This window comes from Mustela putorius, unplaced genomic scaffold (assembly GCF_011764305.1).
Source record: "Mustela putorius furo isolate JIRA1106 unplaced genomic scaffold, ASM1176430v1.1 tig00537227_pilon_pilon_pilon, whole genome shotgun sequence".
Taxonomy (NCBI): Eukaryota; Metazoa; Chordata; class Mammalia; order Carnivora; family Mustelidae; genus Mustela; species Mustela putorius.
In genome coordinates this window covers 39040183-39066034 of record NW_025422368.1, presented here as the reverse complement: position 1 = coordinate 39066034, position 25852 = coordinate 39040183, and the positions used below count along the sequence as shown (strand labels likewise).

The 25852-nt window shown below is 41.5% G+C and overlaps 1 protein-coding gene and 1 non-coding gene across 3 annotated transcripts; one reads left to right on the top strand and one right to left on the bottom strand.

Annotated features, from left to right (window-relative positions):
- Nucleotides 1–802: 802 nt before the first annotated feature.
- AICDA (activation induced cytidine deaminase) lies at nt 803–19867 on the bottom strand. 2 transcript variants are annotated; one of them, XM_013056009.2, is made up of 5 exons: nt 19581–19867; nt 6057–6204; nt 4316–4586; nt 3966–4081; nt 803–3570 (listed from the first exon to the last, which is right to left on the bottom strand). In XM_013056009.2, the coding sequence occupies exons 1-5, from the start codon at nt 19613–19615 to the stop codon at nt 3517–3519; spliced, it is 624 nt and encodes a 207-aa protein (XP_012911463.1). In that variant the 5' UTR covers nt 19616–19867; the 3' UTR covers nt 803–3516. The 2 variants fall into 2 exon arrangements, with proteins under 2 accessions (XP_012911463.1, XP_004752557.1); XM_004752500.3 differs by lacking the exon at nt 19581–19867 and adding an exon at nt 11367–11446.
- Nucleotides 9049–9151, top strand: LOC123390123. Its single transcript, XR_006604748.1, has one exon. It is a non-coding gene; the product is annotated as a U6 spliceosomal RNA (small nuclear RNA).
- Nucleotides 19868–25852: the final 5985 nt, after the last annotated feature.

Genomic DNA, 25852 nt, shown 5'->3' with positions numbered 1-25852 from the left:
CTATGAGGGTGTTTCTCTTACTGAGACACTTCATGACTATGCATTTAATTTCAGAATTTGGGCTTTGGTTTGTTTGGGGGGAGGGGCTAAGAAAATGGGAATTTGTGTTAGATTAGATATGGTGAGGGAATTCGGTCAGTTGTGTAATTGGGTGTGTCACATCTTCGGGAGGACTGACTAGAATGTGGATAAAGCTGTAATTGGTAAAGAAGTAGCAGTCATTCCTTCCAGTCAAGAGAGGTGGTGTTTGTGGGGTGGTTCAGACAAATGAAGAAATGGTTTTGCTTTCTCATTTTATCAGTCTGAGTAATCTTGTCTGAGGTTAGTAGTCTATGAGATTGTTTATGTCCAGCAGGATATTAATAATGGCCTGGCTAGAAGTATCAGGCCTGCTTTCAACGATCGGGCAATTTTTGTTGTTGCTTTTTTCCCCCTTTCTTAGGTACTAGTAGAGGAGCGAGAGAAAAGTAAATGAATTCAAGAAGTATTTACTATGCAAAGTGGATAGGACCGGAAATGGGGGCAGACGGTGATGTGTCAAGGGTGATTTCTAGGTTTCTGCCCTGAAAACAGAAAGGGTTGCCGTGCTAATCACTAAGATAGTACCAGCTTTGTGTTATCTTCTAATTTAATATTTACCAAAAATATGTGAGAAGTTTGTATTATCATACTCATGTAGAGATCGGAAATGAAGGCTGTAGAGAGGTTAATTATATCTTGTACACTGTTGTGAGAAATAGAATTCAAATTCAGGGTTGCTTGACTCAAGTCATATTGACTTGTCTTAAAAATCAAGATAAAATTCGCATAACATAAAATTTATATTTATAAATCCATTTATACATTCAGACACAGCTCTAAAATATACAAGTTTGTGGGTTTTAGTACATTCAGAATGTTTTGTAACCATCACCATTATTGAATTGTAGGCCATTTTCATTACCCCTAAAAGAAACTCCATATGCATTCATTCCCATGCCCTTTGCCCTCTTACCCCTTGCAACCACTAATCTTTTTGTCTCTGTGGGGTTACATGTTCTGGAGATTTCATGAGTGGAATAAAAAAATATATGGCATTTTGTGTCTATATTTCTTTCCATTGGCGCAATGTTTCCAAGATCTATCCACATTGTAGTGTGTCCCTACTTCATTCCTTTTTATGACTAAATAAAATACTGTTGTATGGATATCACACACAATTATTTATCCACCTATCACTTGATGGACATTGAATGTTTCCTTTTTTTTTTTTTTGCCTATTACGAATACTCCTGCTATAAATACTCATAGATGAGTTTTTATTTCAATGCATGCTTTTAATCTCTTGGATTTATACCTAGAAGTTGAATTGCTGGGTGATACAGTAATTCTGTGGTTCAGCTTCTGAGGAACCACCAAGCTGTTTTCCATAGTAGCCGCACAATTTTACATGTCCACCGTTTAATAATATGGATGGTTTCAGTTTCTTCATCCTTAGCAACATTGTAATGGTTTTTAATGTTGTTGATAGTCATGCTGTAGTAGCATGAGTGGTATCTCATTGTGGCTTTGATTTGCATTTCCCTAAAGACTAAGGATGTTGAGTACCTTTCATGTGCATATTAGCCATGCGTGTATCTTCTTTGGAGGAAGGTCTATTCAGGTCTTTTTGCCATTTTTAAATTAGTTTGTTTTTTGTATTGAGTTGTAAGAGTTCTTGGTATATTCTGTCTACTATAGTCTTACCAGGGGGTGCCTGGGTGGCTCAGTTGTTAAGCTTCTGCTTTTGGCTCAGGTCAAGATCCCAGGGTTCTGGGACCGAGCCCCAAGTCAGGTTCCCTGCTCAGTGGGAAGCCTGCTTCTCCCTCTCCCACTCCGCTTGCTTGTGGTCCCTCTTTTACTGTGTCTGTTGCTGTCAAATAAATAAATAAAATCCTTAAAAAAATTTAAAAAAAAGTCTTACCAGGTATATTATTTGCAAATATTTCCCCCCATTTTGCAAGTTTTCTTTTTGCTTCCTTGCCTGTCTTTTGATGCACAAAAGCTTTCAATTTTAAAGAAGTCCAATTTCTCTATTCCTTCTGTTGCTTGTGCTTTGGTGTCATTTAAGGGACTTGGCCATATCCAAGGTCATGAAGATTTCCACCTATGTTTTCTTCTAAGGGTTTTATAATTTTAGTTCTTACATGAAGGTATTTGATAAATTTGATAAATTAGTTCTTACATGAAGGTATATGGTATATGGTAAGAGATCCAAATTCATTCTTTCACATATAGATATCCAGTTGTCCCAGCACAGTTTGTTGCAAAGGGTTATTCTTTCTCCTATTGATTGGTCCTGACACCCATTTGTATTTGTAAAACAACACAGTTGTGCATTCAACTTGTCTTGCAGATCTATTTATCTGCATAGCAAGGGTTGCTAGGTAATAATTGCTCAGTGATATAGTTATTTGAATATTTTTCTCATTGTTACGACATTCTCTGCCATGTTGCTCCCTATGTTTTGCAGGAGAAAACACTTTGTAATGAATGCTCTGTTATCCTTCCTCTCCAAATGTTATTCTCTTTTTACTACACTCTCCTACATAATGAGCATTTTTTGAGAGGAGCATTGGATACATACAAAAAGTCAGAAACATTGGCCTGGTTGACTTTGTTCAAGAGACCCACTGAGAGGACAGGTTTTTCTCAATATTGAATGAAGGAACTCCTTTCCAAGTGTTACCTAATTAAATGTGAAATTTGTGGTTGTGGTTTCTGACGTATGGACTTCTTTAAAAGGATCTATATTTCCAGATGTGTTACTTGGTATCGGCTAACTTTTACAGTGTGTTCTTCACAGTCCTCATTCACTTTAAGATCCTTTATTATAAAATAGCCTGAAGGCAATCATGCATATTTCATACCAAGAAAAAGAACTTTTCTATGTACAAACATAAAAACATACCTGAGACAATGAAAACATACAGTACATGGTTAGATATTAATGCCCTGGGAAGATGTTTGGGGGTTATAATCACCCAGATCCTTTCGTTAGGAGGTTCTATATAGATCATGGACTGGTGTGAGTTTGTTCACTTGAAAGTGAACCCCAAAGGAAAAGAGTAGAAAAATCTATCACCAATATCATTGAAAATTCTGTATGAATCAGATAATAAAGGATACATATTATAAACGTTTGATCTTCTCACCATGCTTTTACAGGTTTACCTTTTGCTTCCTCCCCGCCAGAGTCAAAGAACATACTTTAGGTGCTCCCTGCAATTCTGTCATTTCCCAGTAGGGAGCGCTATTGCATTAGAAGCTGCGCCAGTTGCAGCATTACCCGGGTGGGCCTGTGTTCCTTCTGTACTTTCAAGTCGGGGTTTTGTTTTGTTTTGGTTTGTTTTTAACAAAGTCCTGTACATGAATATTTTCTCTCTAAACTCTTACGGAAATGAGAGTTGAAGAACAACAGAATGCTTGCAAGATAGTCTTTTTACCCACTGTCTTCAGAGATGGTTCATTTTAAGTGACATTTCTTGGAGGATGATATCAAAGTCCCAAAGTACGAAATGCATCTCGTAAGTCATCAACCTCATACAGGGGCTGTAAAGAAAGAAATGAACCCAGTGGATGCATTTGTAACATTGTGGAAGGAAGGAAGTTGGGGGGAGTATAGGAAGAGGACAGGAAGGAATTGTATCAGAAGGAAAACAGAATCCTGAGGAGAGTCCAACGGAGAGACTTGTGGGTGATGAAAAGAGGGAAAGGGAAAGGCATCTCGGTAGAGGGCTCTGAACTGTGAAACAGAAGCGCAAACTCAAATGTAGGAGAACTAACTAAACATAAAGGAAGGTTTTCATCAGAGGAGAAATGGAGAGTGATACCCGCACACACATGCACAGGCAATGTCACAAACATAAGAAAGGGAAATATAAGGAGCTCCAGGAAAAGATGACTTCGGAGGGAGAAAGCCAACGAGAAGCGAAGAAGCCCCTTACCAACAGAATGCGTCGAAGCTGTCTGGATAGTCGGACGGAATTTTCGTGCAACCCCTCCCAGGCTTTGAAAGTTTTTTCACGATTTTCCACAAAAGTATTCCAGCAATAAAAATAATCTTCAAAAAAGGAGGGGAATGGGGCAGATAGTTCAGATCCCAAAATGGAGAGGAAAGAAAGAAAACCCTGCCCCCCCCCCCCCCCCCCTTAGATCTCATTTCCCACAAAGTCAAGTGTCCATGCCCTTAATTTTCTTCCTTCTATTCTAGTCAGTTTTGGGCTGAATCCCACCCCCCACCCGGCCCCTCTGATTTTTCTCCTGAATTGCAGTCCCGGCCACGTCCCCTTCGCACCTTTGAAGGTCATGATGGCGATCTGGACCCCCGCGCGGTGCAGCCGCCGCAGCCCCTCGGGCTCAGCCTTGCGGTCCTCGCAGAAGTAGAGGCGCGCGGTGAAGATCCTCAGGCTGAGGTTGGGGTACCCTCTCAGAAAGTCGGCCACGTGCCGGGCACAGTCGTAGCAGGGGCTCCAGGAGGTGAACCAGGTGACGCGGTAGCACCGGCCAGGGTCTAGGTCCCAGTCGGAGATGTAGCGGAGGAAGAGCAGCTCCACGTGGCAGCCCGACTGCAGACAGAGGGGGGGACTTGAGTGAGTGACGTTTAGTGACCTTTCCTGCGGTGCTGGCAGCTTAACGGCCACGAATTCATCTGCCTGCCACAGTCAGCTTTTTTAGGGTGTCTGCATTTGGGCCTTAGGGTTACAATAAGGCTGTGGGTTTTCTGTCGAACAGAAAAGCAGGAGGGTGCGCTGGGTCGGCTGAAGTAGCATCATGGTACCCCAGAGTTCTGAGTTGTGTCTGTTGCTGGAACATTTAGGAAACACACCAGACCACTAGGGGGCGGTAGGAAGCGTGGTTGAGGACTGGAGCGGGTAGAGGCCAACAGGGAATGTTGAAAGAGAGGTCACAGGACTGATGTGGGTTCAGAACAATGAAATAATGGGTTTGCTCATCGTATGATCCCTGTGATTGTAATAATCTCACAATAGTGAAATATAGCAAGTCTGCCTAGTATGGCAGAGAAGTCATTAGTCCCAGATCTGAAGATCTAGTTTCCATTTCCTGGTGCCATTACTGAGGTGACTGGGACAACTCACCCAACTCTTGGATCTTCTAAGTCCTCACCAGTACAATGGGCTTGTATCGATTGCGAGGATTAAATAAGAAGGAAATGAAGGGTCGGTAACTGCAAAGCCTTCTCTACTTAGAATGTGTCTCATCACCCAACAGGAAAGAGATTAGAATGTAAAACAATTGCAGTGAGATAATTTACGCAAGACAAATGGAGGCAAAGGAAATTGAATAGTAAAATAAACACTTAACAGTGAGCCAGACAATGTTGGTCCACCTACAGATTATGGAGTCTTCCCTGGGATCCCACCAAAATCAGATGTTGCTGCTTGTTTTGAGACAGGGAATACTCATTGGCAGAAGTTTATGTAAGCCCATCTGGAGATGGTGAAGTCGCTTGAAAATGTAATTCTCTGATCTTGCAGATGCAATCTAGAGATTGATTGAATCAGTCAACCAATTGAGGCTTCCCTGAGTATTCTGGGTCTCACCATACTGAATGTACTCATTAGCCTGTGGTATATGTAAGCAGGAGGGACTAGAAATCATTTGGAAAACAGAACTGAGTCATTATTTTTTGCTACTTTTTCCTTAACTTTCAAAAATTCTAAAAATTTGTTTTTATTTAAATTTAGCTTGAATGAGCTGATGATATTCTTCCAAATCAAAGTTTGGATTTCTTCCTTAATCTCAAAGGCAGTTAGGATGCTGAAGAAAGTGAAGGAATATTTGGGGGCAGTTACTCTTGGCATTGAAGCAAGGGGTGGCAGTAATGTGCCCAGCATGATCGGGGAGGACGTGAAGTGGCATAATGTGAGGGCATACTTACTGTGGTTTCCTGGACAGAAAGAAAAAGATTTCTGAAATCTGGTGGAGACCTAAGTGTGAAACTGGCTGAAAGTAGTACTCTCTGTAGATGGTTCTAAAAGTGCCTGCACTCTAGCTTGGAAGCAATTAACTGATACCTTGTTTCGAAGGTGACCGAAGTCCAGTGAAAAGGAGGTGGCGCTATCCCGCCGCTTCACCACGTAGCACAAGTAGGTCTCATGGCGACCCTTAGCCCAGCGGACATTCTTGAAATGGTAAAGAAATTTCCTCTGCTTCATCAGGAGGCTGTGGGTGAGGAGAGGGAGGAACTTTCAGGAGCACCACTCACTCTCCGCTCACTCCTGGCTTTCCTCCAGTTTTTAAAAAAATCTCTAATGATTTGAGCCACACCAGAGAAGATCCTCTTTCTTACCTTGCTGGATACCTGAGACCTGCTGAACTTGGAACCCCTTATAAACCCCTCTTCATGCTTATATTTAAGACCAGTTGAGGGCGCCTAGGTGGCTCAGTTGGTTAAGTGTCTGCCTTTCGCTCACGTCATGATCCCAGTATCCTGGGATCGAGTCCCACATCGGGTCTTTAAGGAATCTGCTTCTCCCTCTGCCTTCCACTCCCCCTGCTTGTGCTCTCTCCCTCTATGACAAATAAATAAAATCTTAAAAAAAAATTGAGACATAGCCAGAACCCCCAAATGGTATGACGTCATAGGATAGTCTCCTCCCATAGCTGTCTGTTACATGCTGACGACTTGGACTTAAAAACTTGTTCCTTGGTTCCATAATTTTTTCAAAGTTCCCCTCCAAACTCTATCTAAATGTCCAGTATGTACTTCAAACCCAACATGGTCAAAACAGTAATTCCTAAACTGTCCTCTGTCCTGGCTATCCTGTCTCTTTACTTTTTCATCTCAAATAAAAGCTTAGGCTTAGGCTTATTTGAAAAGCTTGGGCTTATCTTTGATTCTTCTCCTCCATATTTAATGGTCTAAATTTATTTATTCAAATCTCAATTTTGTTTTAGTATTTTTATTTTCTAAACCTCCAGATATTTTCTGGTTCATATCTGCATTATTCCCTCGGTTCACTGTTTCAGTCTAAGCCCTCAATCTTCTTTAGGTTTATCTCTTGTCCTGGCTTTCTAAGCTGGTCTGGTTCCCCCCCAGTCCCTCCAAAAGAACATTCTTCGTACTGTGCCAGAGCGATCTCACAAAGACCCAGGTGTGACCATGTCGTTTCTATGCCGAAAAATCCCCAGTGAATCTCTTGTGCCTACAGGATAAATCCCAAACTCTAAGGTGGTATTTAGGCCAGTTTTTACATTTGATCATCAAATCGACATTTCTTGCTTCCTTTCCTGCTACTTTTCCCCTTCCTTTCCCTGTCTTCAATTGCCTATGCAGCTGATCCCTTGGCACTAGTATCTGATCCTGTACGGTCTTTTTTCTTTCCAGTCACCTAGCTGATGCACTTCCTCTCAGTGAATGCTTTCCTACCTTTTTCGTTGGACAAAACTTATATATCCTTCAAATCCAGTTCACAATTCAACTGCTCTTTCTCACCCTGCTATAGAAAAATTTCTAGGCAAAAAGCTGAACACTGACAGCAACAAAAACCCTTCCTGTAGCTTCATTCTCCAGTTTACCTAGTCTATCCCTGTCAAAGCTCTCATCGTCTGTTACCAACTGATCACTGACATCTCTGTTTTCTCAATTGGATTTTCTGTGTTTTGAGGCAGAAAGTATCACTTTATGAGAAAAAAAGATAAAATAAAATGTTTTTAAAAATTTAATTTTAAAAATGTAATGATTTACAGTGTCTAATGATAATTCAATGTAGTGTCTAATGACAATTATGTTAAGATTTTTTCTAGTCTTTTTAGAAGCATGTTTACACGATTTTGATTATACTGATCTCATGCAGTTTTGCATCCTGCTGCTTTTTTTTAACTCGGCAACATAATCCATTACTTGTGTCGCCCACATGTGGGGACTGGTTGCTCTAATTTCCTTATGCCTAACAGTGTTTTGCATGTCGTAAGCACTAAATTGAATTGAATTTGTGGAAATACTCTCAGCTAGCCAAAGTTTCTTTGCAGCTGTGGACGTAACACAAGCTATACAATGTGGTTGATACCAAAGCACTAGTGATGTCTCTCTGGTTTTTGTCCCTGGTCTTTTCCAGAAATGTATTTACCAAGTTGTGGAAATAATGCTGCCACCTAATGGCATTGAGCAGAAGTGCAGTAAACTCTTGAAAAAGTAAAGACCTAGGCAAGGATTTGAATATGGTTTGCTGGCAAGAGAATTGAAACTTTTTCGCCTTCATTTTTTTTTTTAAATACACTGAGGTATAATTTACATACTTCACCCATTTAAAATGTGCAGTTTTATGAGTCCTGGCGAATGTAAACACCCAAAAGTGGAACCACAATTGGGACACAGAACATTTCCAGGGCACCCCTCCCCCAAATTTGCTTATTTCACCTTTTCAGTCAGTTCTTCCCCCCCAACCACTAATCTTTCTGTAACTACATTTCTCTCCACTTCCTAGAATTCCATATAAATCTTACATTATCTCTTCCTTTGTGTCCAGCTTCTGGCACCTAGCATAATGAATTTGAAATTCATTTGTTGTGTTGCATGTATCAGTAATTTGATCCTTTTTACTTCCAAGTAATATTCTATTGCATGGCCATAGCTCATTTACCCATCTGCCTGTAGATGGACGTTTGGATTGTTTCCACTCTGGGGCTATTGTGAAGAAAGCTTCTACAAAACATGTACCAGTCTTTGGGGGAGGACAGACGTTGAGAATTAATTTTAAAGCAATACATGTGATAGACCGTGAAGTTAAAAGTTAAATACCCAAGTGTCAGCCTGATGAGTTAAGTAAGCAGGAACATACTTTTTATAGCTGTCTCAATTTAAATGTCGCGCTTCACACACAGGACGCTTACTGAAATACACTTTAAATCCTGAGGCAGAGAACTAGATTAATCACCAGTATACACATTATACCAAACAATATGAAAATTGTTTAATCATATTGTTTTGGAATTCAGTTAGCAGGAATCTGACATGAATGCTAACAAAGATCTAATAATCGCTGTCTTTATTTTAAAATGATAATGTTGCTTTTGGGCAGCACATGTGCTAAAATTGGAATGATACAGAGAAGATTCGCACAGCCCCTGTGAAAATCACATGCAGATTCATGAAGAGTTCCATATTTTTTTACCAAGATCATGAGTTTTGGGACGCCTGGGTGGCTCAGTTGGTTAAGCAGCTGCCTTCGGCTCAGGTCATGATCCCAGGGTTCTGGGATCGAGTCCCATATCGGGCTCCTTGCTCGGCAGGGAGCCTACTTCTCCCTCTGCCTCTGCCTGCCTCTCTGTCTGCCTGTGCTCGCTCGCTCTCTCTCCCTCTGTCTCTGACAAATAAATAAAACTTTAAAAAAAAAAAAAAAAAACCAAGATCATGAGTTTTGATGGGGAAAACATGCCAAGTTCTCATATACCAAAAAATAAAATAAAATAATTGTATATTAATCATCATAGCACTTACCACCATTACTGTTACTGTCAGGACATAATTTGCATATAATCATTAGCATAAGTTGAATACATCATAAGTGCTTAATCAGTACTGAAGTAAAAGGGGGAAAAATGTCTTGGCGCTCGGTTTTAAACAGATTAAGCATCATTCCTCACTGATAAATTTCTTTAAACAGTTAATGTACCCTTCTGGGCTGTATGTCTGAGAAAAGGGTGGAGGGCACTGTGTCAGGCAAAGCAGGTGTTTTGGGGGCATCTGCTGTTGGGAGAAAGCAAAAGTGTTCTGGGAATATAGGAAAGGACATGGCACAGCTAAGGGAATTCAGATGGCCTTTAGCTTTCTGCTCACACAAAAATCCGTCGTTACTGTTTCTTTCAGAAGTGACCAGTCACAGTGAAGCAAATTGCCTATGACCTTTTAATTAACTTTCTTGGTCCCTCACTTTCCTTCAGCTGTAGCTAGGAGCCTGTTTCAAGGACCTTGCTCTCTTAGTTTCTCTTCTGGGTACGAAGGACTTTGTAGGGGCAGTTTTTCGAGCTCACAGTTTGACAGCTGCTCTAGACAGCTGTGCTCCCTGAGGCAGAACCTGCTGCATCCCCAGCAATGCAAACTGGAGACAAATGGGTTAAAAATAATCGTGACCAAGTCCTCTCCTGTCCTGTGCCATCACTGGTGCCCTCTGCAAATATCCTTTTCCCTAATGATAATTACATATTTCCCTTTTACTCCTGTTGAATTTCGTCTTTTCTCCTTGTTGCCTTTGAATTCCAACTATTAGTTATCGCCTAGCATTTCATGTACAAATATTTTCACTGAACCCTTTACCTCTGACTTACACCTCAGATTAATTTTCGATCTCATTGCAAGCTGAGCAGACAGTTGACATTTTCGCCCTCAAGAAAATTTTCTGAAAACTTTAGTTTTCCATTAAAAAATCTTAATTCTGGGGAACACCTGGCTGACTCAGTTGGTGGAGCGTGCAACCCTTGATCTCGGGTTTGTGAGTTCAAGCCCCACGCTGGGTGTACCGATAGATTACTTAAAAATACAATCTTTAAAAAAATTTAAAGAAATAAAAATCTTAATTGTGTAGTGTAAATTCTTTGTCAAAATTAAATTGAGGTAAAGTTTATGGATTAAGTATTCTCATATTTTTAGTAATCATAAAAATAGGAATAAAATAAATTGTGGTAATAACTTGTCATAAACTGCATGTAAAAATATTGTGTAAATCTTATTAAATACATTTTAAGAAATATGTTAAGCAGGGTCTGAAGAAATTGAAAGACTGGGTAGATAGTAAAAATGCCATTAACAGCCCAGTAATTGGAACTATAACATTAAATAACTTGACTGATTTTTTTCTTCCCGGAATAGATATATACCATCATAGTGACTTTCAAGCAATTTTTAATATTGGCACTAAAAAATAATTTCCTTACTATGTAGCTGAATTATTCAGTATGTAGCTAAATTATTCAATAAAATCTCCCCAGGAAGGTTTACAAAGTCCTTTTGCAGTTCAATATTTACAAAATTATTATTACAGTTTCTGTTACTGTTCTTAGTATACTATATTCTTGTTATTACCTTTCCATGCTTTGGATGTCTAAACACTTGCTATGTTAATATTACCATAAACTAGTTCTAACTGCAGTATGTGGCCATACGTGGTGCATGACAGTTGAGTGTGGAAGAGAGACAGAACAGAGAATTACGCAGAGAGCATGTAAGATCTGAACAGATGAGACAGCGCCTGAAAAAATAAATGCACATATTGACCAAGCAGTGAGTCAGATAGTGAGAGGAGAGAAAGGGATAGCTACCGATCTGAAAACTCAGATTTACTCTGAGAGAAAAGCCAGGGCAACCACCCATGAAGAGACTGCTTTACCTGTCCATAGTGGATTCCATAGTGTCTTTCTTAGTCTTAGGCATGGAAAGGCTTGCCTCAAGTCCTGCTGCTTCACTGACTGTCTGGTGAGGCTTTGGCCCCACACATTCAAATCTGAACTTATCCTCGTAGGCTCCTCCTCCCAGGCATCATCACTACCAGGTACCCAACAGCCTTCCTCCTGTTTGGGTCCAAAAATGGTAGGTGGGGCTGTCAGAGTCAGAGTCACGTGGGTACATGATCGAGGGCTTCTCTGCTTAGTGTATAGGTTCCTATAGGGCTACAGCTCTAAAAATCCAGTATAGACTCCACAGGTCACAAAGATCAGGAGCTAGTAGCTCTAGACACTTCAGAAATTGTATACCTAGTGACAAATAGTATCTTTAATTCTTTTTTTTTTTTTTTTGAGATTTTTTGTCAAAAAGAGAGTACAAGCAGATAGAGTGGCAGGCAGAGGGAGAAACAGACTCCCTGCCCAGCAGAGAGCCCTATTCAGGACTCGATCCCAAGATTCTGGGATCATGACCTGAGCAGAAAGAAGGCAGGCACTTAACTGACTGAGCCACCCAGGCACCCCGCATCTTTAATTTTAAAAGCATAATAATAATAATGTTCATTTAAATGGCATCTTACACTCTGTTAGGTGCAAGTATCTATTCCCTTCCTTACGTGCACACTGTCTCTCAGTCCCAAAGACCAGCACTAAGAGCTCCTGCTTTGCGGCTAAGCAGGTAAAGTCAAATGAATTATATAGGACTTCGGAATAGAAATTTTGCCTCCTAAACTAATGATTTTTTTCTCTTTCTGATTGCACTACAAGAATGACTAGAAGACTAGATGATTGATTGCACAAGAGTAATTTTTGTAAAAGCTGTCTTTTCCACGAAAGCCATATATTTTGAATTGAGAAGCAGCAGCCTCCCCAACCATTAAAAATGTTTATTTCATCAGACAGAACCAGCATCTAAATGACTGCATTAAACTTGGAACACAGGTTGGGCTTTTCGTATAAAAGGCTTTAAATTTCTGCCCTTACCCGATTTGGTCTATTAAAGATTTTGCTTCTCCCTCCTACCTCAGTCTGTATGCATTCTATTTCTTCACTCAGTAGAAACTTAAAACCTAACTACATGGTAGAAGCTGGGTGCTCGGGATGCAGTGGTGAGGGATGCATCGAAGATCTCAGCTCCCTTCTTGCCTCAAGGCTTTAAGTACCATCTACACATTGATTCCCAAATCTCTAGCTCCAGCTTGGACCACTTCCTTGAGCTCAGGACAATTGCAAGCTGCTTCTGCCTCAGCATCTCCATTTGAATATCTGATGGACATCTCAACCAAACTAAGCACCTGTGTTAGACACACACCTGTTCCTTTTGCCATCTTCCCTATCTTGGTGGTAACATCATCCCTCCCATGGCTCAGACCAACCTGGCAGTCTTCCTTGATGGCTCTCTTCCTAACTCTACTTGCAGAATAAATCCATATCTGACCACTTTGCAGCACCCTCAGGTCCGAGCAACCTGGATCGCTACATTTAGCCTGCCAATTGGTCTTCCGGCTTCACTCTCCTTAAATTACAGTCTGTTCTCCACACAGGAGTCAGAGAAAGCTTTTTGTTGTTGTTGTTGTTTTAAAGATTTCATTTATTTGTGAGAGGAGGGAGGGAGGGAGGAAGGGGCAGAGGGAGAAGGAGATGCAGACTTCCTACTGAGCAGGGAGCCAGATGTGGGACTTGATCCCAGAACCCCAGGAACGTGACCTGAGCCGAAGACAGATGCTCGATGGACTGAACCACCCAGGCGTGCCATTGAAACCCTTTAGATCATGTCAGTCCTCTGTCAATACTCTCCAGGTCTCCCCATTCTCTCAGTAATAGCCAACAGCCTTATATGATTCACAAGACCCTCTACCATCTGCCCCTGCTTTACCTCTAAATTTTACCTTGAGGGGCACCTGGCTGGCTCAGTTGGTAGAGCTTGCCATTCTGCATCTAGGGGTTATAATTTTGAGCCCCACGTTGCATATAGAGATTCCTTTAAAAACTAAAATCTTAAAAAAATGATCACCTAAGTCTAAAATAACAATCACATAAGTCTAAACCATAGAAGTTTAGCCTTTCCAATTTGGCCTACTCCTCCCTTCTTTACTCTATCAAATCTTGGACATTAAGGGAAATTTCTGAAGTGGGATAAGGCATAGAACAGCTAGTACTTCTGAGTACTTATCATGGTTAGACATTGTACTAAGCACATTAAAGACAAAGTAAATGTATTTAGGAAACCTGTGGTGGGGACAAATCTCTTGCATGCCCCTGACTTGTGCTCCTGGTCACTGATTTGATGGATTGCAAATTCTACTTTGCTTCCCCAGTGGGTACCCAGACAAGGATGGCCTAATGCCAGTTCACGCTCAAGGACTCTCTAAGGTGGGCACGGATTTAATGTGGGGAAGCCTCACTTCACTTCACAAGGCTCTCTCTCACTCGCCTCCGACAAACCACACCAAATACGAAGTACAGCAGATATCAGTGAAGTGTTGGCGAAATCCAAAGGAGTAATACATGTGAAAGAAGTATTGAATTAATAGGTTAATTTTGGCTCTTTATAGTTTCGGAAAGAATTTCCAGAGAATTCTGCTGTTCACAGGACTCTGCTCAAGACCCCATTCCTGCCCTCCAGGCTACTCCTCTCGGTCAAAAAGCCTCTTTTTCTCACTTCCACAGGGAAACTTGACCTTGGATTCTTCTGGATTATTCTCACCCCTGGATCCTTTTCCTGTGTAGACATTTATTTCTCCAAGTCTTTATTTCTGAAAGATTCTGAGGGCACCAGAAAGAGGATAGCCAGTTACCTTTGGCACTCTGAATTCAATGGAACGAATGGGAAAGGGGAGAAGGACACTTCACAGATTCTTCAGTGGAGACCAGAGTGGGGCAGGGCCACAGGCATTCTGATCCCTTTAAATTGTCTCCTCAGATAAGAGCTGGGCCTTTACCATATTTTCATCCAGTTGTCCAGAGAATTGCATACCCACCCACACACATATACACATCCTCCTAAAAGATAAATATTAATTTTAGAGATGGTAGTATCTCCAAATCCAAAAATTAGAAATTCCCCAGGGACCCAAATGATATTGCTGCTGTACTTTTCATGATTATGCCAAGCTGTATTAGCTCCCTTTATGTATTCTCTCATCAAATTATTCCCCTTTATTCCAGCCAGAAATAAGAAAACTGGCTCATTGCTGACTCACATGCCTCTTTGTTTGGTTTTGGTTTCACTTGTTTTCATTTTGCACAATTCTGATCATTTCTAAGTGTATAATGCAATGGCATTAATTATATTCACAAGGTTGTGCCACCATCACCACTGTTTCCAAAATGTTCTCATCACCCCATAAAGAAACTTCATAACCATTAAGCAATAACTCACCGTTCCCTCTTTGTACCTCCTGGTAATCTCTGATCTGCTTTATTTATTTATTTATTTTTATTTAAAAAGATTTTTATTTATTTTATTATTTATTTGACAGAGAGAGAGAGATCACAAATAGACAGAGAGGCAGGCAGAGAGGGGGGGGAAGCAGGCTCCCTGCTGAGCAGAGAGCTTGATGCGGGTCTTGATCCCAGGACCCTGGGATCATGACCTGAGCCAAAGGCAGAGGCTTTAACTCACTGAGCCACTCAGGTGCCCCTCTGATCTGCTTTATTAATTTGCTTTCTCTAGATAGTCCATATAAGTGAAAAACATACAATGCCTGTTCATTTGCATTTGGTTTCTTTCACTTTGTATGTTTTCAAGATTCATGGTTTAGCATATATCAGAACTTCATACCTTTTTATGGTTTATACATTTATAATGTCCCATTGTATGTACATAGCACATTTTACCTATCCATGCATCTGGACACTTGGGATGTTTCACCTTTTGTTATCCTGTGTAGTGTCCCAGTGAAGATATGCATACAGCATGAGACCTTATTTTCAAAGTAGAAGTGGATGGGGCGCCTGGGTGGCTCAGTCTGTTAAGCGTTTGCTTAAGGCTCAGGTCATGATCCCCGGATCCTGGGATGGAGCCCCACATTGGGCTCCTTGCTCAGTGGGGAGCCTACTTCTCCCTCTTCTTCTGCTGCTCCCCCTGCTTGTGCTTGTGTGTGCTCTCTCTCAAATAAATAAATAAAATCGTTTTTTGTTAAGATTTTATTTATTTATTTGACAGACAGAGATTACAAGTAGTCAGAGAGGCAGGCAGAGAAAGAGAGGAGGAAGCAGACCCCCTGCTGAGCAGAGAGCCTGATGTGGGGCTCAATCCCAGGACCCTGGAATCATGACCTGAGCCGAAGGCAGAGGCTTTAACCCACTGAGCCACCCAGGTGCCCCTAAATAAATAAAATCTTTAAAAAGAAGATTTATCAAACTAGAAGTGGAGTCACCTTCTGAATAACATAGACATAGGAACACACACACATACGTAAAAGTTCTGGGGGCACCTGGGTGGCTCAGTTGGTTGGGTTTCAGCGCGGGTTGTGGTTGGTCCCAGGGTCCTGGGATCGAGCCCCACATTGAGCCCTGCTCCACAGGGAGTCTACTTCTCCATCTGCTCCTCCCACTCTCTCTCCCTCTCTGTCAAATAAAAAACAAAATCTTTAAAAAAGTTCTGGCCGAGGGGTGCCTTGCTGGCTCAGTCGATACAGTGTGCACAACCCTTGAATTCAGGATTGTGAGTTGGAGCACCATGCTGGGTGTAGACATTAGGAAAAAAATAAGATCTTAAGAAAATAATTCTGGAGGAAACTGTGGTCACTTAAAAAGATCCAGCGGCTCCTCACATAAGGGCCCTCCTTTCTGCTCATCCTCTGGCTGGGGAGAGATTTTCGTTCCACTTTTCACAAGCTCAGTCAATACCTGAGAAGTAGAAAAGCTACACATGACGTCTGAACCCAAGTCAGCCATTCTTCCATACTGTCGATGCAATACTGTCAGGCTGGTAAAACCAGCCCAATAGAATCATGATCAGGTTGACTGTATCAGCTCAGGAATCTTTATCAGAGCTACAGAGGATTTTCTTCCCTGTATTCCTATATCACTTAGAACTGGGCTTGGCTAGATATGTCAGGCAAACTCAGTGAATTACTTATGGAAGTTATAATTTCTCTCCCACGTAAAACACATAGGTGTCTAGCAGGGAACTTATTTATTTTCTTTTTTAAAGATTTTATTTATTTATTTAACAGAGAGAGATCACAAGTAGGCAGAGAGGCAGGCAGAGAGAGAGGGGGGAAGCAGGATCCCCGCTGAGCAGAGAGCCCGATGGGGGGCTTGATCCCAGGACCCTGGGATCATGACCTGAGCCAAAGGCAGAGGCTTTAACCCACTGAGCCACCTAGGCTCCCTCTGGCAGGGAATTTAATCTAAATCTAATTGAAACATGCATTTTGGAGCTCTTCATTTTGTCAACAGTATCTGTGGGTCATGTTTTTGAGCCGGAATGTTTTTCTCATCTCTCAGTTCAACGATGGGGTGTGAGTCTCAGCCAGGCACCGCTGGGAAATGAAATGTTGCATATCGGGAATTATACAAAAACAGGGGGTGTGGGAGAGGATACAGGAAGGTGGCTATGGGGTTGCCTGGTTAAAGTCAATTGGTGGAGCATATGACTCTTGATATCCAATCTGGGATATAAGTTTGAGCCATACATATTGTGTGGAGATTAAAAGTGACTATGGAAAAAAAAAAAGTGACTATGGAGTCAGTTCCTGCAAACTGGTTTCTGGAGTAGAATTATCTGTGAATACTTACTTGATTTATAAAGTAGATTTGTAGATTTGTTATGGTGTTGGAAAAATCTATGAACACAACGTAAGTATATTCTTGGATATCTCCTGTTTGAAAATCTCTTCAGTGTAGAGACTATGAAAAGATTTCCTCCAACAGATGTAAAAGTTTTAAATGTTTATTACTTGAAAATGAAGGTTCTGGGGGCACCTGGGTGGCTCAGTGGGTTAAAACCTCTGCCTTCGGCTCAGGTCATGATCTCAGGGTCCTAGGATCGAGCCCCGGATCAGGCTCTCTGCTCAGCGGGGAGCCTGCATCCTCTTCCCTCTCTGCCTGCCTCTCTGACTACTTGTGATTTTTGTCTGTCAAATAAATAAAATATTTAAAAAAAAAGAAAATGAAGGCTCTGGAGAAACTAAAATATGTTTTCATGTTCTGTTTGAAGGCAGTATTTGAAAAGCTCTTGTAAGTTACGAGCACGATACTTGAAAACTGAAGTTCGTTCAATTAATATTTATCGAAAGCCTACTATGAGAGATCATAAGGCTGAGCTTTGAAGGGGAACAATGACCCCCATTGTAGTTCTTCAAGGGGTTTGTAGTTTTGTTTAAACTTTCCAAAGTAGACAAAATACTTAAAGACAACATAAGAGAATTAAATATCGGTGAAAGATCTAAAAATTACAGAGTCAGGGACACCTGGATGACTTGGTTGGGTGTCCAGCTCTTGGTCAGCTCTGGTGGTGGTCTCAGGGTCATGGAATCTGGCCCCATGTTTGCTTAGCACCCAGCGTGGAACCTTCTTGTCCCTCTCCCTCTGCTCCTCCCCACACTCTTTCTCAAATAAATAAATAATGAAAAATAAAAATTATAGAATCATAATATTTCAGAGTTGAGGAACCTTGGTGTATATCTGGCCCTATGCTTCTCAAAATGACATGCATATTTAGAGATACACTTAAATATGAGGGCATGACAGTATATTAGATCCTAACTACAGGATAAATATGTCATGCTATCCTGGAACATACAAGTTTTCCAGAGAGTAGGGAAACAGCAAATTTAAAAATTTTATTTATGGCCCCACTCAGAAAAGACTGCACCAAATACCTTTTGTATTTTTTTTAAAGATTTTATTAATGTACCTGATGGAGAGAGGGAGAGAACAAGAGCAGGAAGACAAGCAGGGAGAGTGGGAGAGGGAAAGCAGGCTTCCCACCAAGCAGGGAGCCTGATGTGGGGCTCAATGCGCGGCCCGATTTGGGGCCGGATGCAGGGCTCGATCCCAGCACCCTGGGATCGTGACCTGAGCCAAAGGCAGATGCTTAACGACTGAGCCACCCAAGTGCCCCTGTATTTTTTAAGCAAATAGCAGAGACATAGATTACCAGCTTTACTTTTTTAAACCTAAGCTTAACATTACATATTTAAACAATTGTTAGAACTTACTAAGTTGCCAGCGGTCATAAACAACTAGAAAAAGATCCTCAATTTACGTTAAATGAGAAATGTATTACTATTAACGCATTAATATCTCTCACTACTAAATACCGAAAGAAAAATATTTTTGTGGGAGATTCTTCCTGGCAACGTTAACTTCACAGCGTATGAAAAAATCCTGGCCACCTTGGATTACGTTTAATAAAAGAAAAAAGCAAACATTATTTGAAGTAGAATATAATATGCACATTCATTTTCCTTACATGTATGGCTTTTCCCCAGTATCCTGTCCCACCCTCATGTAAAAAGTAAGGGTTCTCAAAACATGAAAGATTTAAAAAATGATCCTCCCTTGTATGCCAGGCTCACAAATGCAGTTGCTAATAGAGCATCATGTAAATGTTAAGAATGAACATTCCAGGGAAATTTCAGCCTCAAGTGGGTTGTTTGGGATTATATCCTCAAATCGTCAGTATTTATTATTATTCTTTTTTTTTTTTTTACTTTGAGATTTTATTTATTTATTTGAAAGGGGGAGAGAGAGCACACTAGCACACAGAGGAAGAGGGAAAAGCAGACACCCTGCTGAGCAGGGAGCCCGACTTGGGACTCCATCCCAGGACCCCAAGACCATGACCTGAGCCAAAGGCAGGCGCTTAACTGACTGAGCCACCCAGGTGCCCCCATTTTACTCTTACAGGGGAAATTTGAGGAACAGTGGCTCTCTAGTTCTCCATAGAAAGCATGAATCCTGGGGTGCCTGGGTGGCTCAGTGGGTTAAAGCCTCTGCCTTCAGCTCAGGTCATAGTCCCAGGGTCCTGGGATCGAGCCCCACACCAGGCTCTCTGCTCAGCGGGGAGCCTGCTTCCTCCTCTCTCTGCCTGTCTCTCTGCCTATTTGTGATCTCTCTCTCTCTCTCAAATAAATAAATAAAATCTTTATTAAAAAAAAAAAAAGAAAGCATGAATCCTAAAGCATCCCAAACAGTTATCTACTAACCTCTTGTATAATTGCAATAACCTGACATGCGTCATCCACTGAATGCCATGAGCTCGGGTGGCTGCTGGTGTGAATGTGAAAGCATGGTACTTGGAGTATGTGGAGTACTCCTGGTCAAAACTTCAGTATTCTCTGTCCAGGTCACAGAAGTTCCATGAGCAAAGGCTGGGACTTCGTGGATGTGCTTCATTTGTTTTAGCAGCAGTGAGTAGCTTTGTTTGGTTTGAGTGATGGCTCATAACAAAACAAGAATGACAGATAAAATTGAGATGTTATTCGTATTTTATGTAAGCTTTTAAAAAAATTTTATTTATTTGCAAGAGAGGGAGGCAGAGAGAGAACACTTGTTGAGTGCCTGCACACAGGAGCAGAGGGAGGACAGAGGCAGAGGCAGAGGGAGAGGCAGAGGCAGAGGCAGAGGCAGAGGCAGAGGCAGAGGCAGAGGCAGACTGCTCATTGAGCAGGAGCCCTACGTGGGGCTCGATCCTTGGATCCTGGGATCATGACCCAAGCCGATGATAGAAACTAACCGACTAAGCCACCCAGCTGCCCCTCATGAAAGCTTCTTAAGAAAAGCTTTTTTTTTTTTTTTTTAAAGATTTTATTTACTTATTTGACAGAGAGAGAGAGAGAGATATCACAAGTAGACAGACAGGCAGGCAGAGAGAGGCGGAAGGAGGCTCCCCACTGAGCAAAGAGTCCATCACAGGGCTTGATCCCAGGATTCTGAGATCATGACCCGAGCAGAAGGTAGAGACTTAATCCAATGAGCCACCCAGGCGCCCCTAAGAAAAGCTTTTGAACAAAGTTCTATACCTTGCACAATGGTTATAAATAAAAAGCTACTGAACAGGCATGATTTGCCCAGCATAAGAAAAAAATGTTCCCCCCCAAAGCTTCATTCCCTGTTTCCCTTTCTTTTAAAGGAAGGAAAATTCCATCTCTTATCATTACAATAACATTTTTCATTCCTGGGCATTTGGAGTTGGTGCAATTAAAAAGACCATTTTGTGAGGGGACATTTTGCTATTTTTCAAACTTATCTTCCTTACTAATTACCTTCTCCCCTCACCAACTTCTCTTGAAAAACCACAGGACAACCTGGTTAGTTTATTTTTAACAAAAACAACATGACTTGGAAATTATGCCTCTGGTGGCTGAGTGAAGTTTTGGACATCTGGACTTCACCACTGCTGATTTTCACCACGGGAAGCCCGAGGTGAGGTTTCACTCTGGCCAGCATGTGAGGCCAAAAGGCCCCCTGGGAATCCTTGAGGGCACACATTCCTGGGTCTGTGAGCCAAGATGCTCAGATAATGACTCCCCAGACCACTATTTTTGGACACCAGGTAGATTGTTCAATATGATACTTTCTTGTTTTTGAAAAAGCCCAAAATGGGATCCGTGTGGGTGAAATGTGGTTTTGGGAGTGCTCTAACTTCTGCATTTCCTGATTTTTGTTTTTCTCAGTTGGCTGCCAGACACATTACTGAATTTCTCTGGGGTATGAACAAGCTGAGGGACAGACCTTTAAACATATACAGGAATTACTCACTCAACTTCTGTGCAGCTGCCCAGGTCTCATTGAGGTTGCGAGAACAAACAAGTATTCATCAAAAGCCCAGGGATGGCCAAAGGGCTGAAGAAAAAGTTATTCTCGATGGGAAAAGTCACAAAAGAAGCTTCACTGATCATGCACATAATGAAAAACAGTCCAGAGCAGTGGGACGAGCTAGGTTTTGAAATGAAGCACGTTGAGTTCAGTTGTCGCTGCCACTTCCTAGCAGAGTGTTTGAGTGCGTCTGTTTCAGTTTCCCCACATGAAAAGTATGAAAAAAAATTAGTATTAACAGCTAATCTTTATTATGCACATACCCTATGCCAGCTTCTGTGCCAAGCACGTTGCATATATTAAGTACAAGAGGTGGGGACTATCACCCCCATTTTCAGACATGAACACTGAAGCTTAGATATGAAACAACTATCTTGCAGGATTCTTAAACATAATGTAAGCAAGGGACTCTAGTACTGCCTAGTGCATGGCAGATATTCTATAAAGAACTGGTTTTATAAAATATTTTATAGAACTGATCTATTTAGAAGGCCAGATATTTTAAAAATATCAATGGTAAGCGTCACGTTATGGGAGCGCATCGTTTTCTGATGAGTAATAAAATGGGAGTGAGGAGTTTTGCGGTTCTCACACTACAGTCTGAGTGAGTGTCTAAAATTGCAGATTCCAGGATTTAATCCCCAAAGAGTTTATTCAGCAAGTCTGGAATGTAGCCCAGGTTCTCTGCCTTTCTGACAAGTAGCCATTCATTCCAAAGCAGGTGGTTCATTTGGAACCTAATTTGAAAAATATTGGCCTAGTGGAGCTCAAGTCTCTCCAAGCTCTAAAAGTCTGTGTTTGTATGACTTCACTCTACAATTTTGTGTTTGTATGACTTCATATAGTTTTGAAAAATTGGCAAAGTGTTTGCTTCATGGCTCTTTAGCCAGTTGAAATGCCAGGGAAAATTAGAGACGCTCCAGATAGCATGGAGATCTTTTCTCTTTTTGTGGGAAGGTGCATTCCAAAGACCAAATCCCATGTTCTTTGTTTGCTCAGTGATGTAATACAAAGAATGATGATTCCAGTCTTGACAAAACAGCTCTGAACTGGATAAGGGACAGTTCCTGAAGAAAGTATACCATATTAAAAACAGTATGTTACCTATGGAATCGCCTTTCTCTCTCTTTCTCTCTAAATGGTCCTGAACAGTTGAAATCAAATCACCCTCTGCTCAAAGGAAGTCCTGGCACCATACTGGCAAATCCTTCCTCTGTTTTTATAGAGTCTGTGCTCATTATTGCTTTTCTTCTCAATAGTTGTTCTGTCACTAATCATTAAATCAAACCCTCTTGGTTTTATTATATTCAGTATTCTTTCTTTTTTTTTTAATTTTATTTATTTATTTAACAGAAAGAAAGACAGTGAGAGAGGGAACACAAGCAGGGGGAGTGGGAGAGGGAGAAGCAGGCTTCCTGCTAAGCAGGGAGCCCAATGCAGTACTGGATCCCAGGACCCTGGGATCATGACCTCAGCCGAAGTGAGCCATCCAGGCACCCCTATATTCAGTATTCTTGATGAGATTTGAGAAACAGCTACTTGATACCAGCAGTTCCAAATTGTGGTTGGCCTGGTTACCTCCTCCCCCCCAAACTCTCACATCTTTTCTCCTCCTCACCGGTACATTGGCTGAAAGTACCAACAAAGATTTCTTTCCTTTACCAGAGGGAGACTGGAAGAGCCAACTATATCAGGAACAGTAGGAGAAAAACACTAACTTATCCAGTACATTCCGTGTTTTGGTTAATTTATTAATAATTTATTTTGGTTAATTTACTCTGCAGGGTCCTGTCTCCCACATATCCCGAGTACTTTAGACCCCCCTCCACAGGTTCCATAGAGCAGGTGTGGTTACAGCATATGAAGAAGTGAAGTCAAAGTTCTCCCTAATGAGATAGTTGCTGTGGATAGGCTCTATAGCTAGTTGTTTATGCTCCAAAGAAATAACCTATTTAAAAAAAAAATTTATTTATTCATTTATTTATTTGTTTATTTATTTATGTATTTAAGAGAGAGAGAGAGGGGCACATGGGTGGCTCAGTGGGTTAGGCCGCTGCCTTCGGCTCGGGTCGTGATCTCAGGGTCCTGGGATTGAGTCCCACATTGGGCTCTCTGCTCAGCAGGGAGCCTGCTTCTCCCCCCCCCCACCCCCCACCTGCCTCTCTACCTACTTGTGATCTCTCTCTCTGTCAAATAAATAAATAAAAATTAAAAAAAAAAAAGATTAAGAGAGAGAGAGTGAGAGAGAAAGAGAGTGCCTGCATGAAAGCAGGCAGAGGAGCCAAGGGGAGGGAGAGGGACAAGCTGATGGTGCTGAGCTCGGAGCCTGTCATGGGGCTTGAACTCTTGAACTCGGGACCCTAAGATCATGACCTGAGCCAAAACCAAGAGCTGGACACTTCATCAACTGAGCTACCCAGGTGCCCCTTCATACGTATCATTGTAACAAACATGGTTATGGCAGGCACAAAAGATCAGAGTATACAATTCCATTTATATTAAATATCCAGAATAAGTGACTCCCGAGAGGCAGAAAGCAGATTGGTGGTTTCCCAGGGGCTGGAGGGAGGAGGAATAGGGAGTAACTGCATAATGGATGTGGAATTTTCTTTTGGGGTGATAAAGTTTTGGAAGTAGGGGGGAACCTGGTTGGCTGATTCAAAAGAACTTGAGAGTCTTGACCTTGGTTTCATGAGTTGGAGTCTCCTGTAGGGTGTAGAGATGATTTAGATGAGTAAACTTAAAAAAAAAAGTTTGGGAAGTAGTAAGTACAATGTACATACCGAACATCGTTGAACTGTACTTATTTTTGTTGTTGTTGTTGAACTGTACTTATTAAGATAGTTTTATGTTAAGTGAATCTCAAAAATTCTTGATTAATTCAGACTTCAAGGACTGAACAGCCAGAAAAAGGAGGAGAGTGACTAGTAATGGGAATGGGAAGGAAGAACTCAAGTTATAAATGGCGGGGCACCTGGGTGGCTCAGTGGGTTAAGCCTCTGCCTTCACCTCAGGTCATGATCTCAGGGTCCTGGGATCGAGCCCAGCATAGGGGCTCTCTGTTCAGCAGGGAGCCTGCTTCCCCCTCTACCTCTGCCTGCCTCTCTGCCTACCTGTGATTTCTTTCTCTGTCAAATAAACAAATAAAATATTTTTTTTCTTAAGATTTGTTTTTAAAGATTTTTTTTTTTTTTTTTTGACAGAGATCACAAGCAGGCATAGAGGCAGGCAGAGAGAGGAGGAAGCAGGCTCCCCACTGAGCAGAGAGCCCGATGTGGGGCTCAATCCCAGGACTCTGGGATCATGACCTGAGCCGAAGGAAGAGGCTTTAACCCACTGAGCCACCCAGGCGCCTCAACAAATAAAATCTTACAACAACATATAAATGGCAACTTGGCTTGACCAGCACTTAGGAAGTAGGTGCTCATGGGAACTGAAGGCTGTGGGTACAGTTGTACAAAATTAATGGCCTCTTTATTTCTGACCAGGAGAAGCATAATGAATTTGTAGTATAAATAAAGCACTGTTTTATCTCTAATCAAAAATCAAACCTGGAAAGAAAACAGGAAAATATATGCCATTACTGGAAACCCAAGGTGTTATTCCCAGCAGAAAGAAAGAAGCTGAGTAACAAGTGATTCTAATTAATCTCCTTGAGGGAAGGCACCACGTCCTCAACTTTGTATCCCCAAGCATAGATAGTCAAACATTGCTGGTGGTCTGTCAGCTCCTGTTCTCACCATCTGAGTCGGTTAATCTTACAAAGATCCTAAGCATTTGGTATCATTGAGTTCTGTGAGGCATGGAAAGATTAGGATCATAATGGCAGAGTTAGGATTTGTACCCAGGTAGTTTAGCTCCAGAGTTTGTGCTCTGAAACACTTGCTGTATTTCCTGAAGGAATCAAAGAAACAATAATTAAAAGACTAACTAGTCAGCAAACATATGGATTTTCTTTATCCTTCTGAGGAGAGGAAAATACATGAACCTCTTTGGCATTTCCCATGTTCTTTCTTCCAGCCAGATCATAGCTCTCAACCACTGGGTGTCTGCAAAAAAATTCTCGAGTGACCTAGTTCGTGGGTAGTCTACAGTGGCGTGTGAAGGCAAGCAACACCTGCTTTCAGCTTTAACTTTGAATATGGGAGTGCACACACATCTCTCACCAGGCAAAAAAGTGTTGGGCGCCCTGGGATAAACAAGGAAGCAAATAAGTAGGATTGTACCAGCTAGCTCTGGTCTCAAAGCCAACCTTCAGTCTCTCCTGTGAAATTGCTGACCTTTAGCAAAAATGATTGTACACCTCTCTTTGGCAGTGGTGATGTCTGAAGTTAGCCTTTGAGGGTATGCTAATCATGTGGAAAAAATTCCTGTTTTTCCACCAAGAACGGACTAATAAAATTTGGTTGTCTTAAGAATCTTTTTTTTTTAAAGTATACTGGATTTTTTGTTCCAATTTTTGGAAAACTCTAGACTCCCTCAGAAACCTTTTGCAACTCATTTCTGACTTTTTTTTTTAATTCTATTTATTTATTTGACAGACACAGAGAGAGAGGAAATACAAGCAGGGGGAGTAGGAGAGGGAGAAATAGGCTTCCTGCTCAGCAGGGAGACTAATGCAGGGCTCCATCCCATAATCCCGCCCCACAATCATGACCTG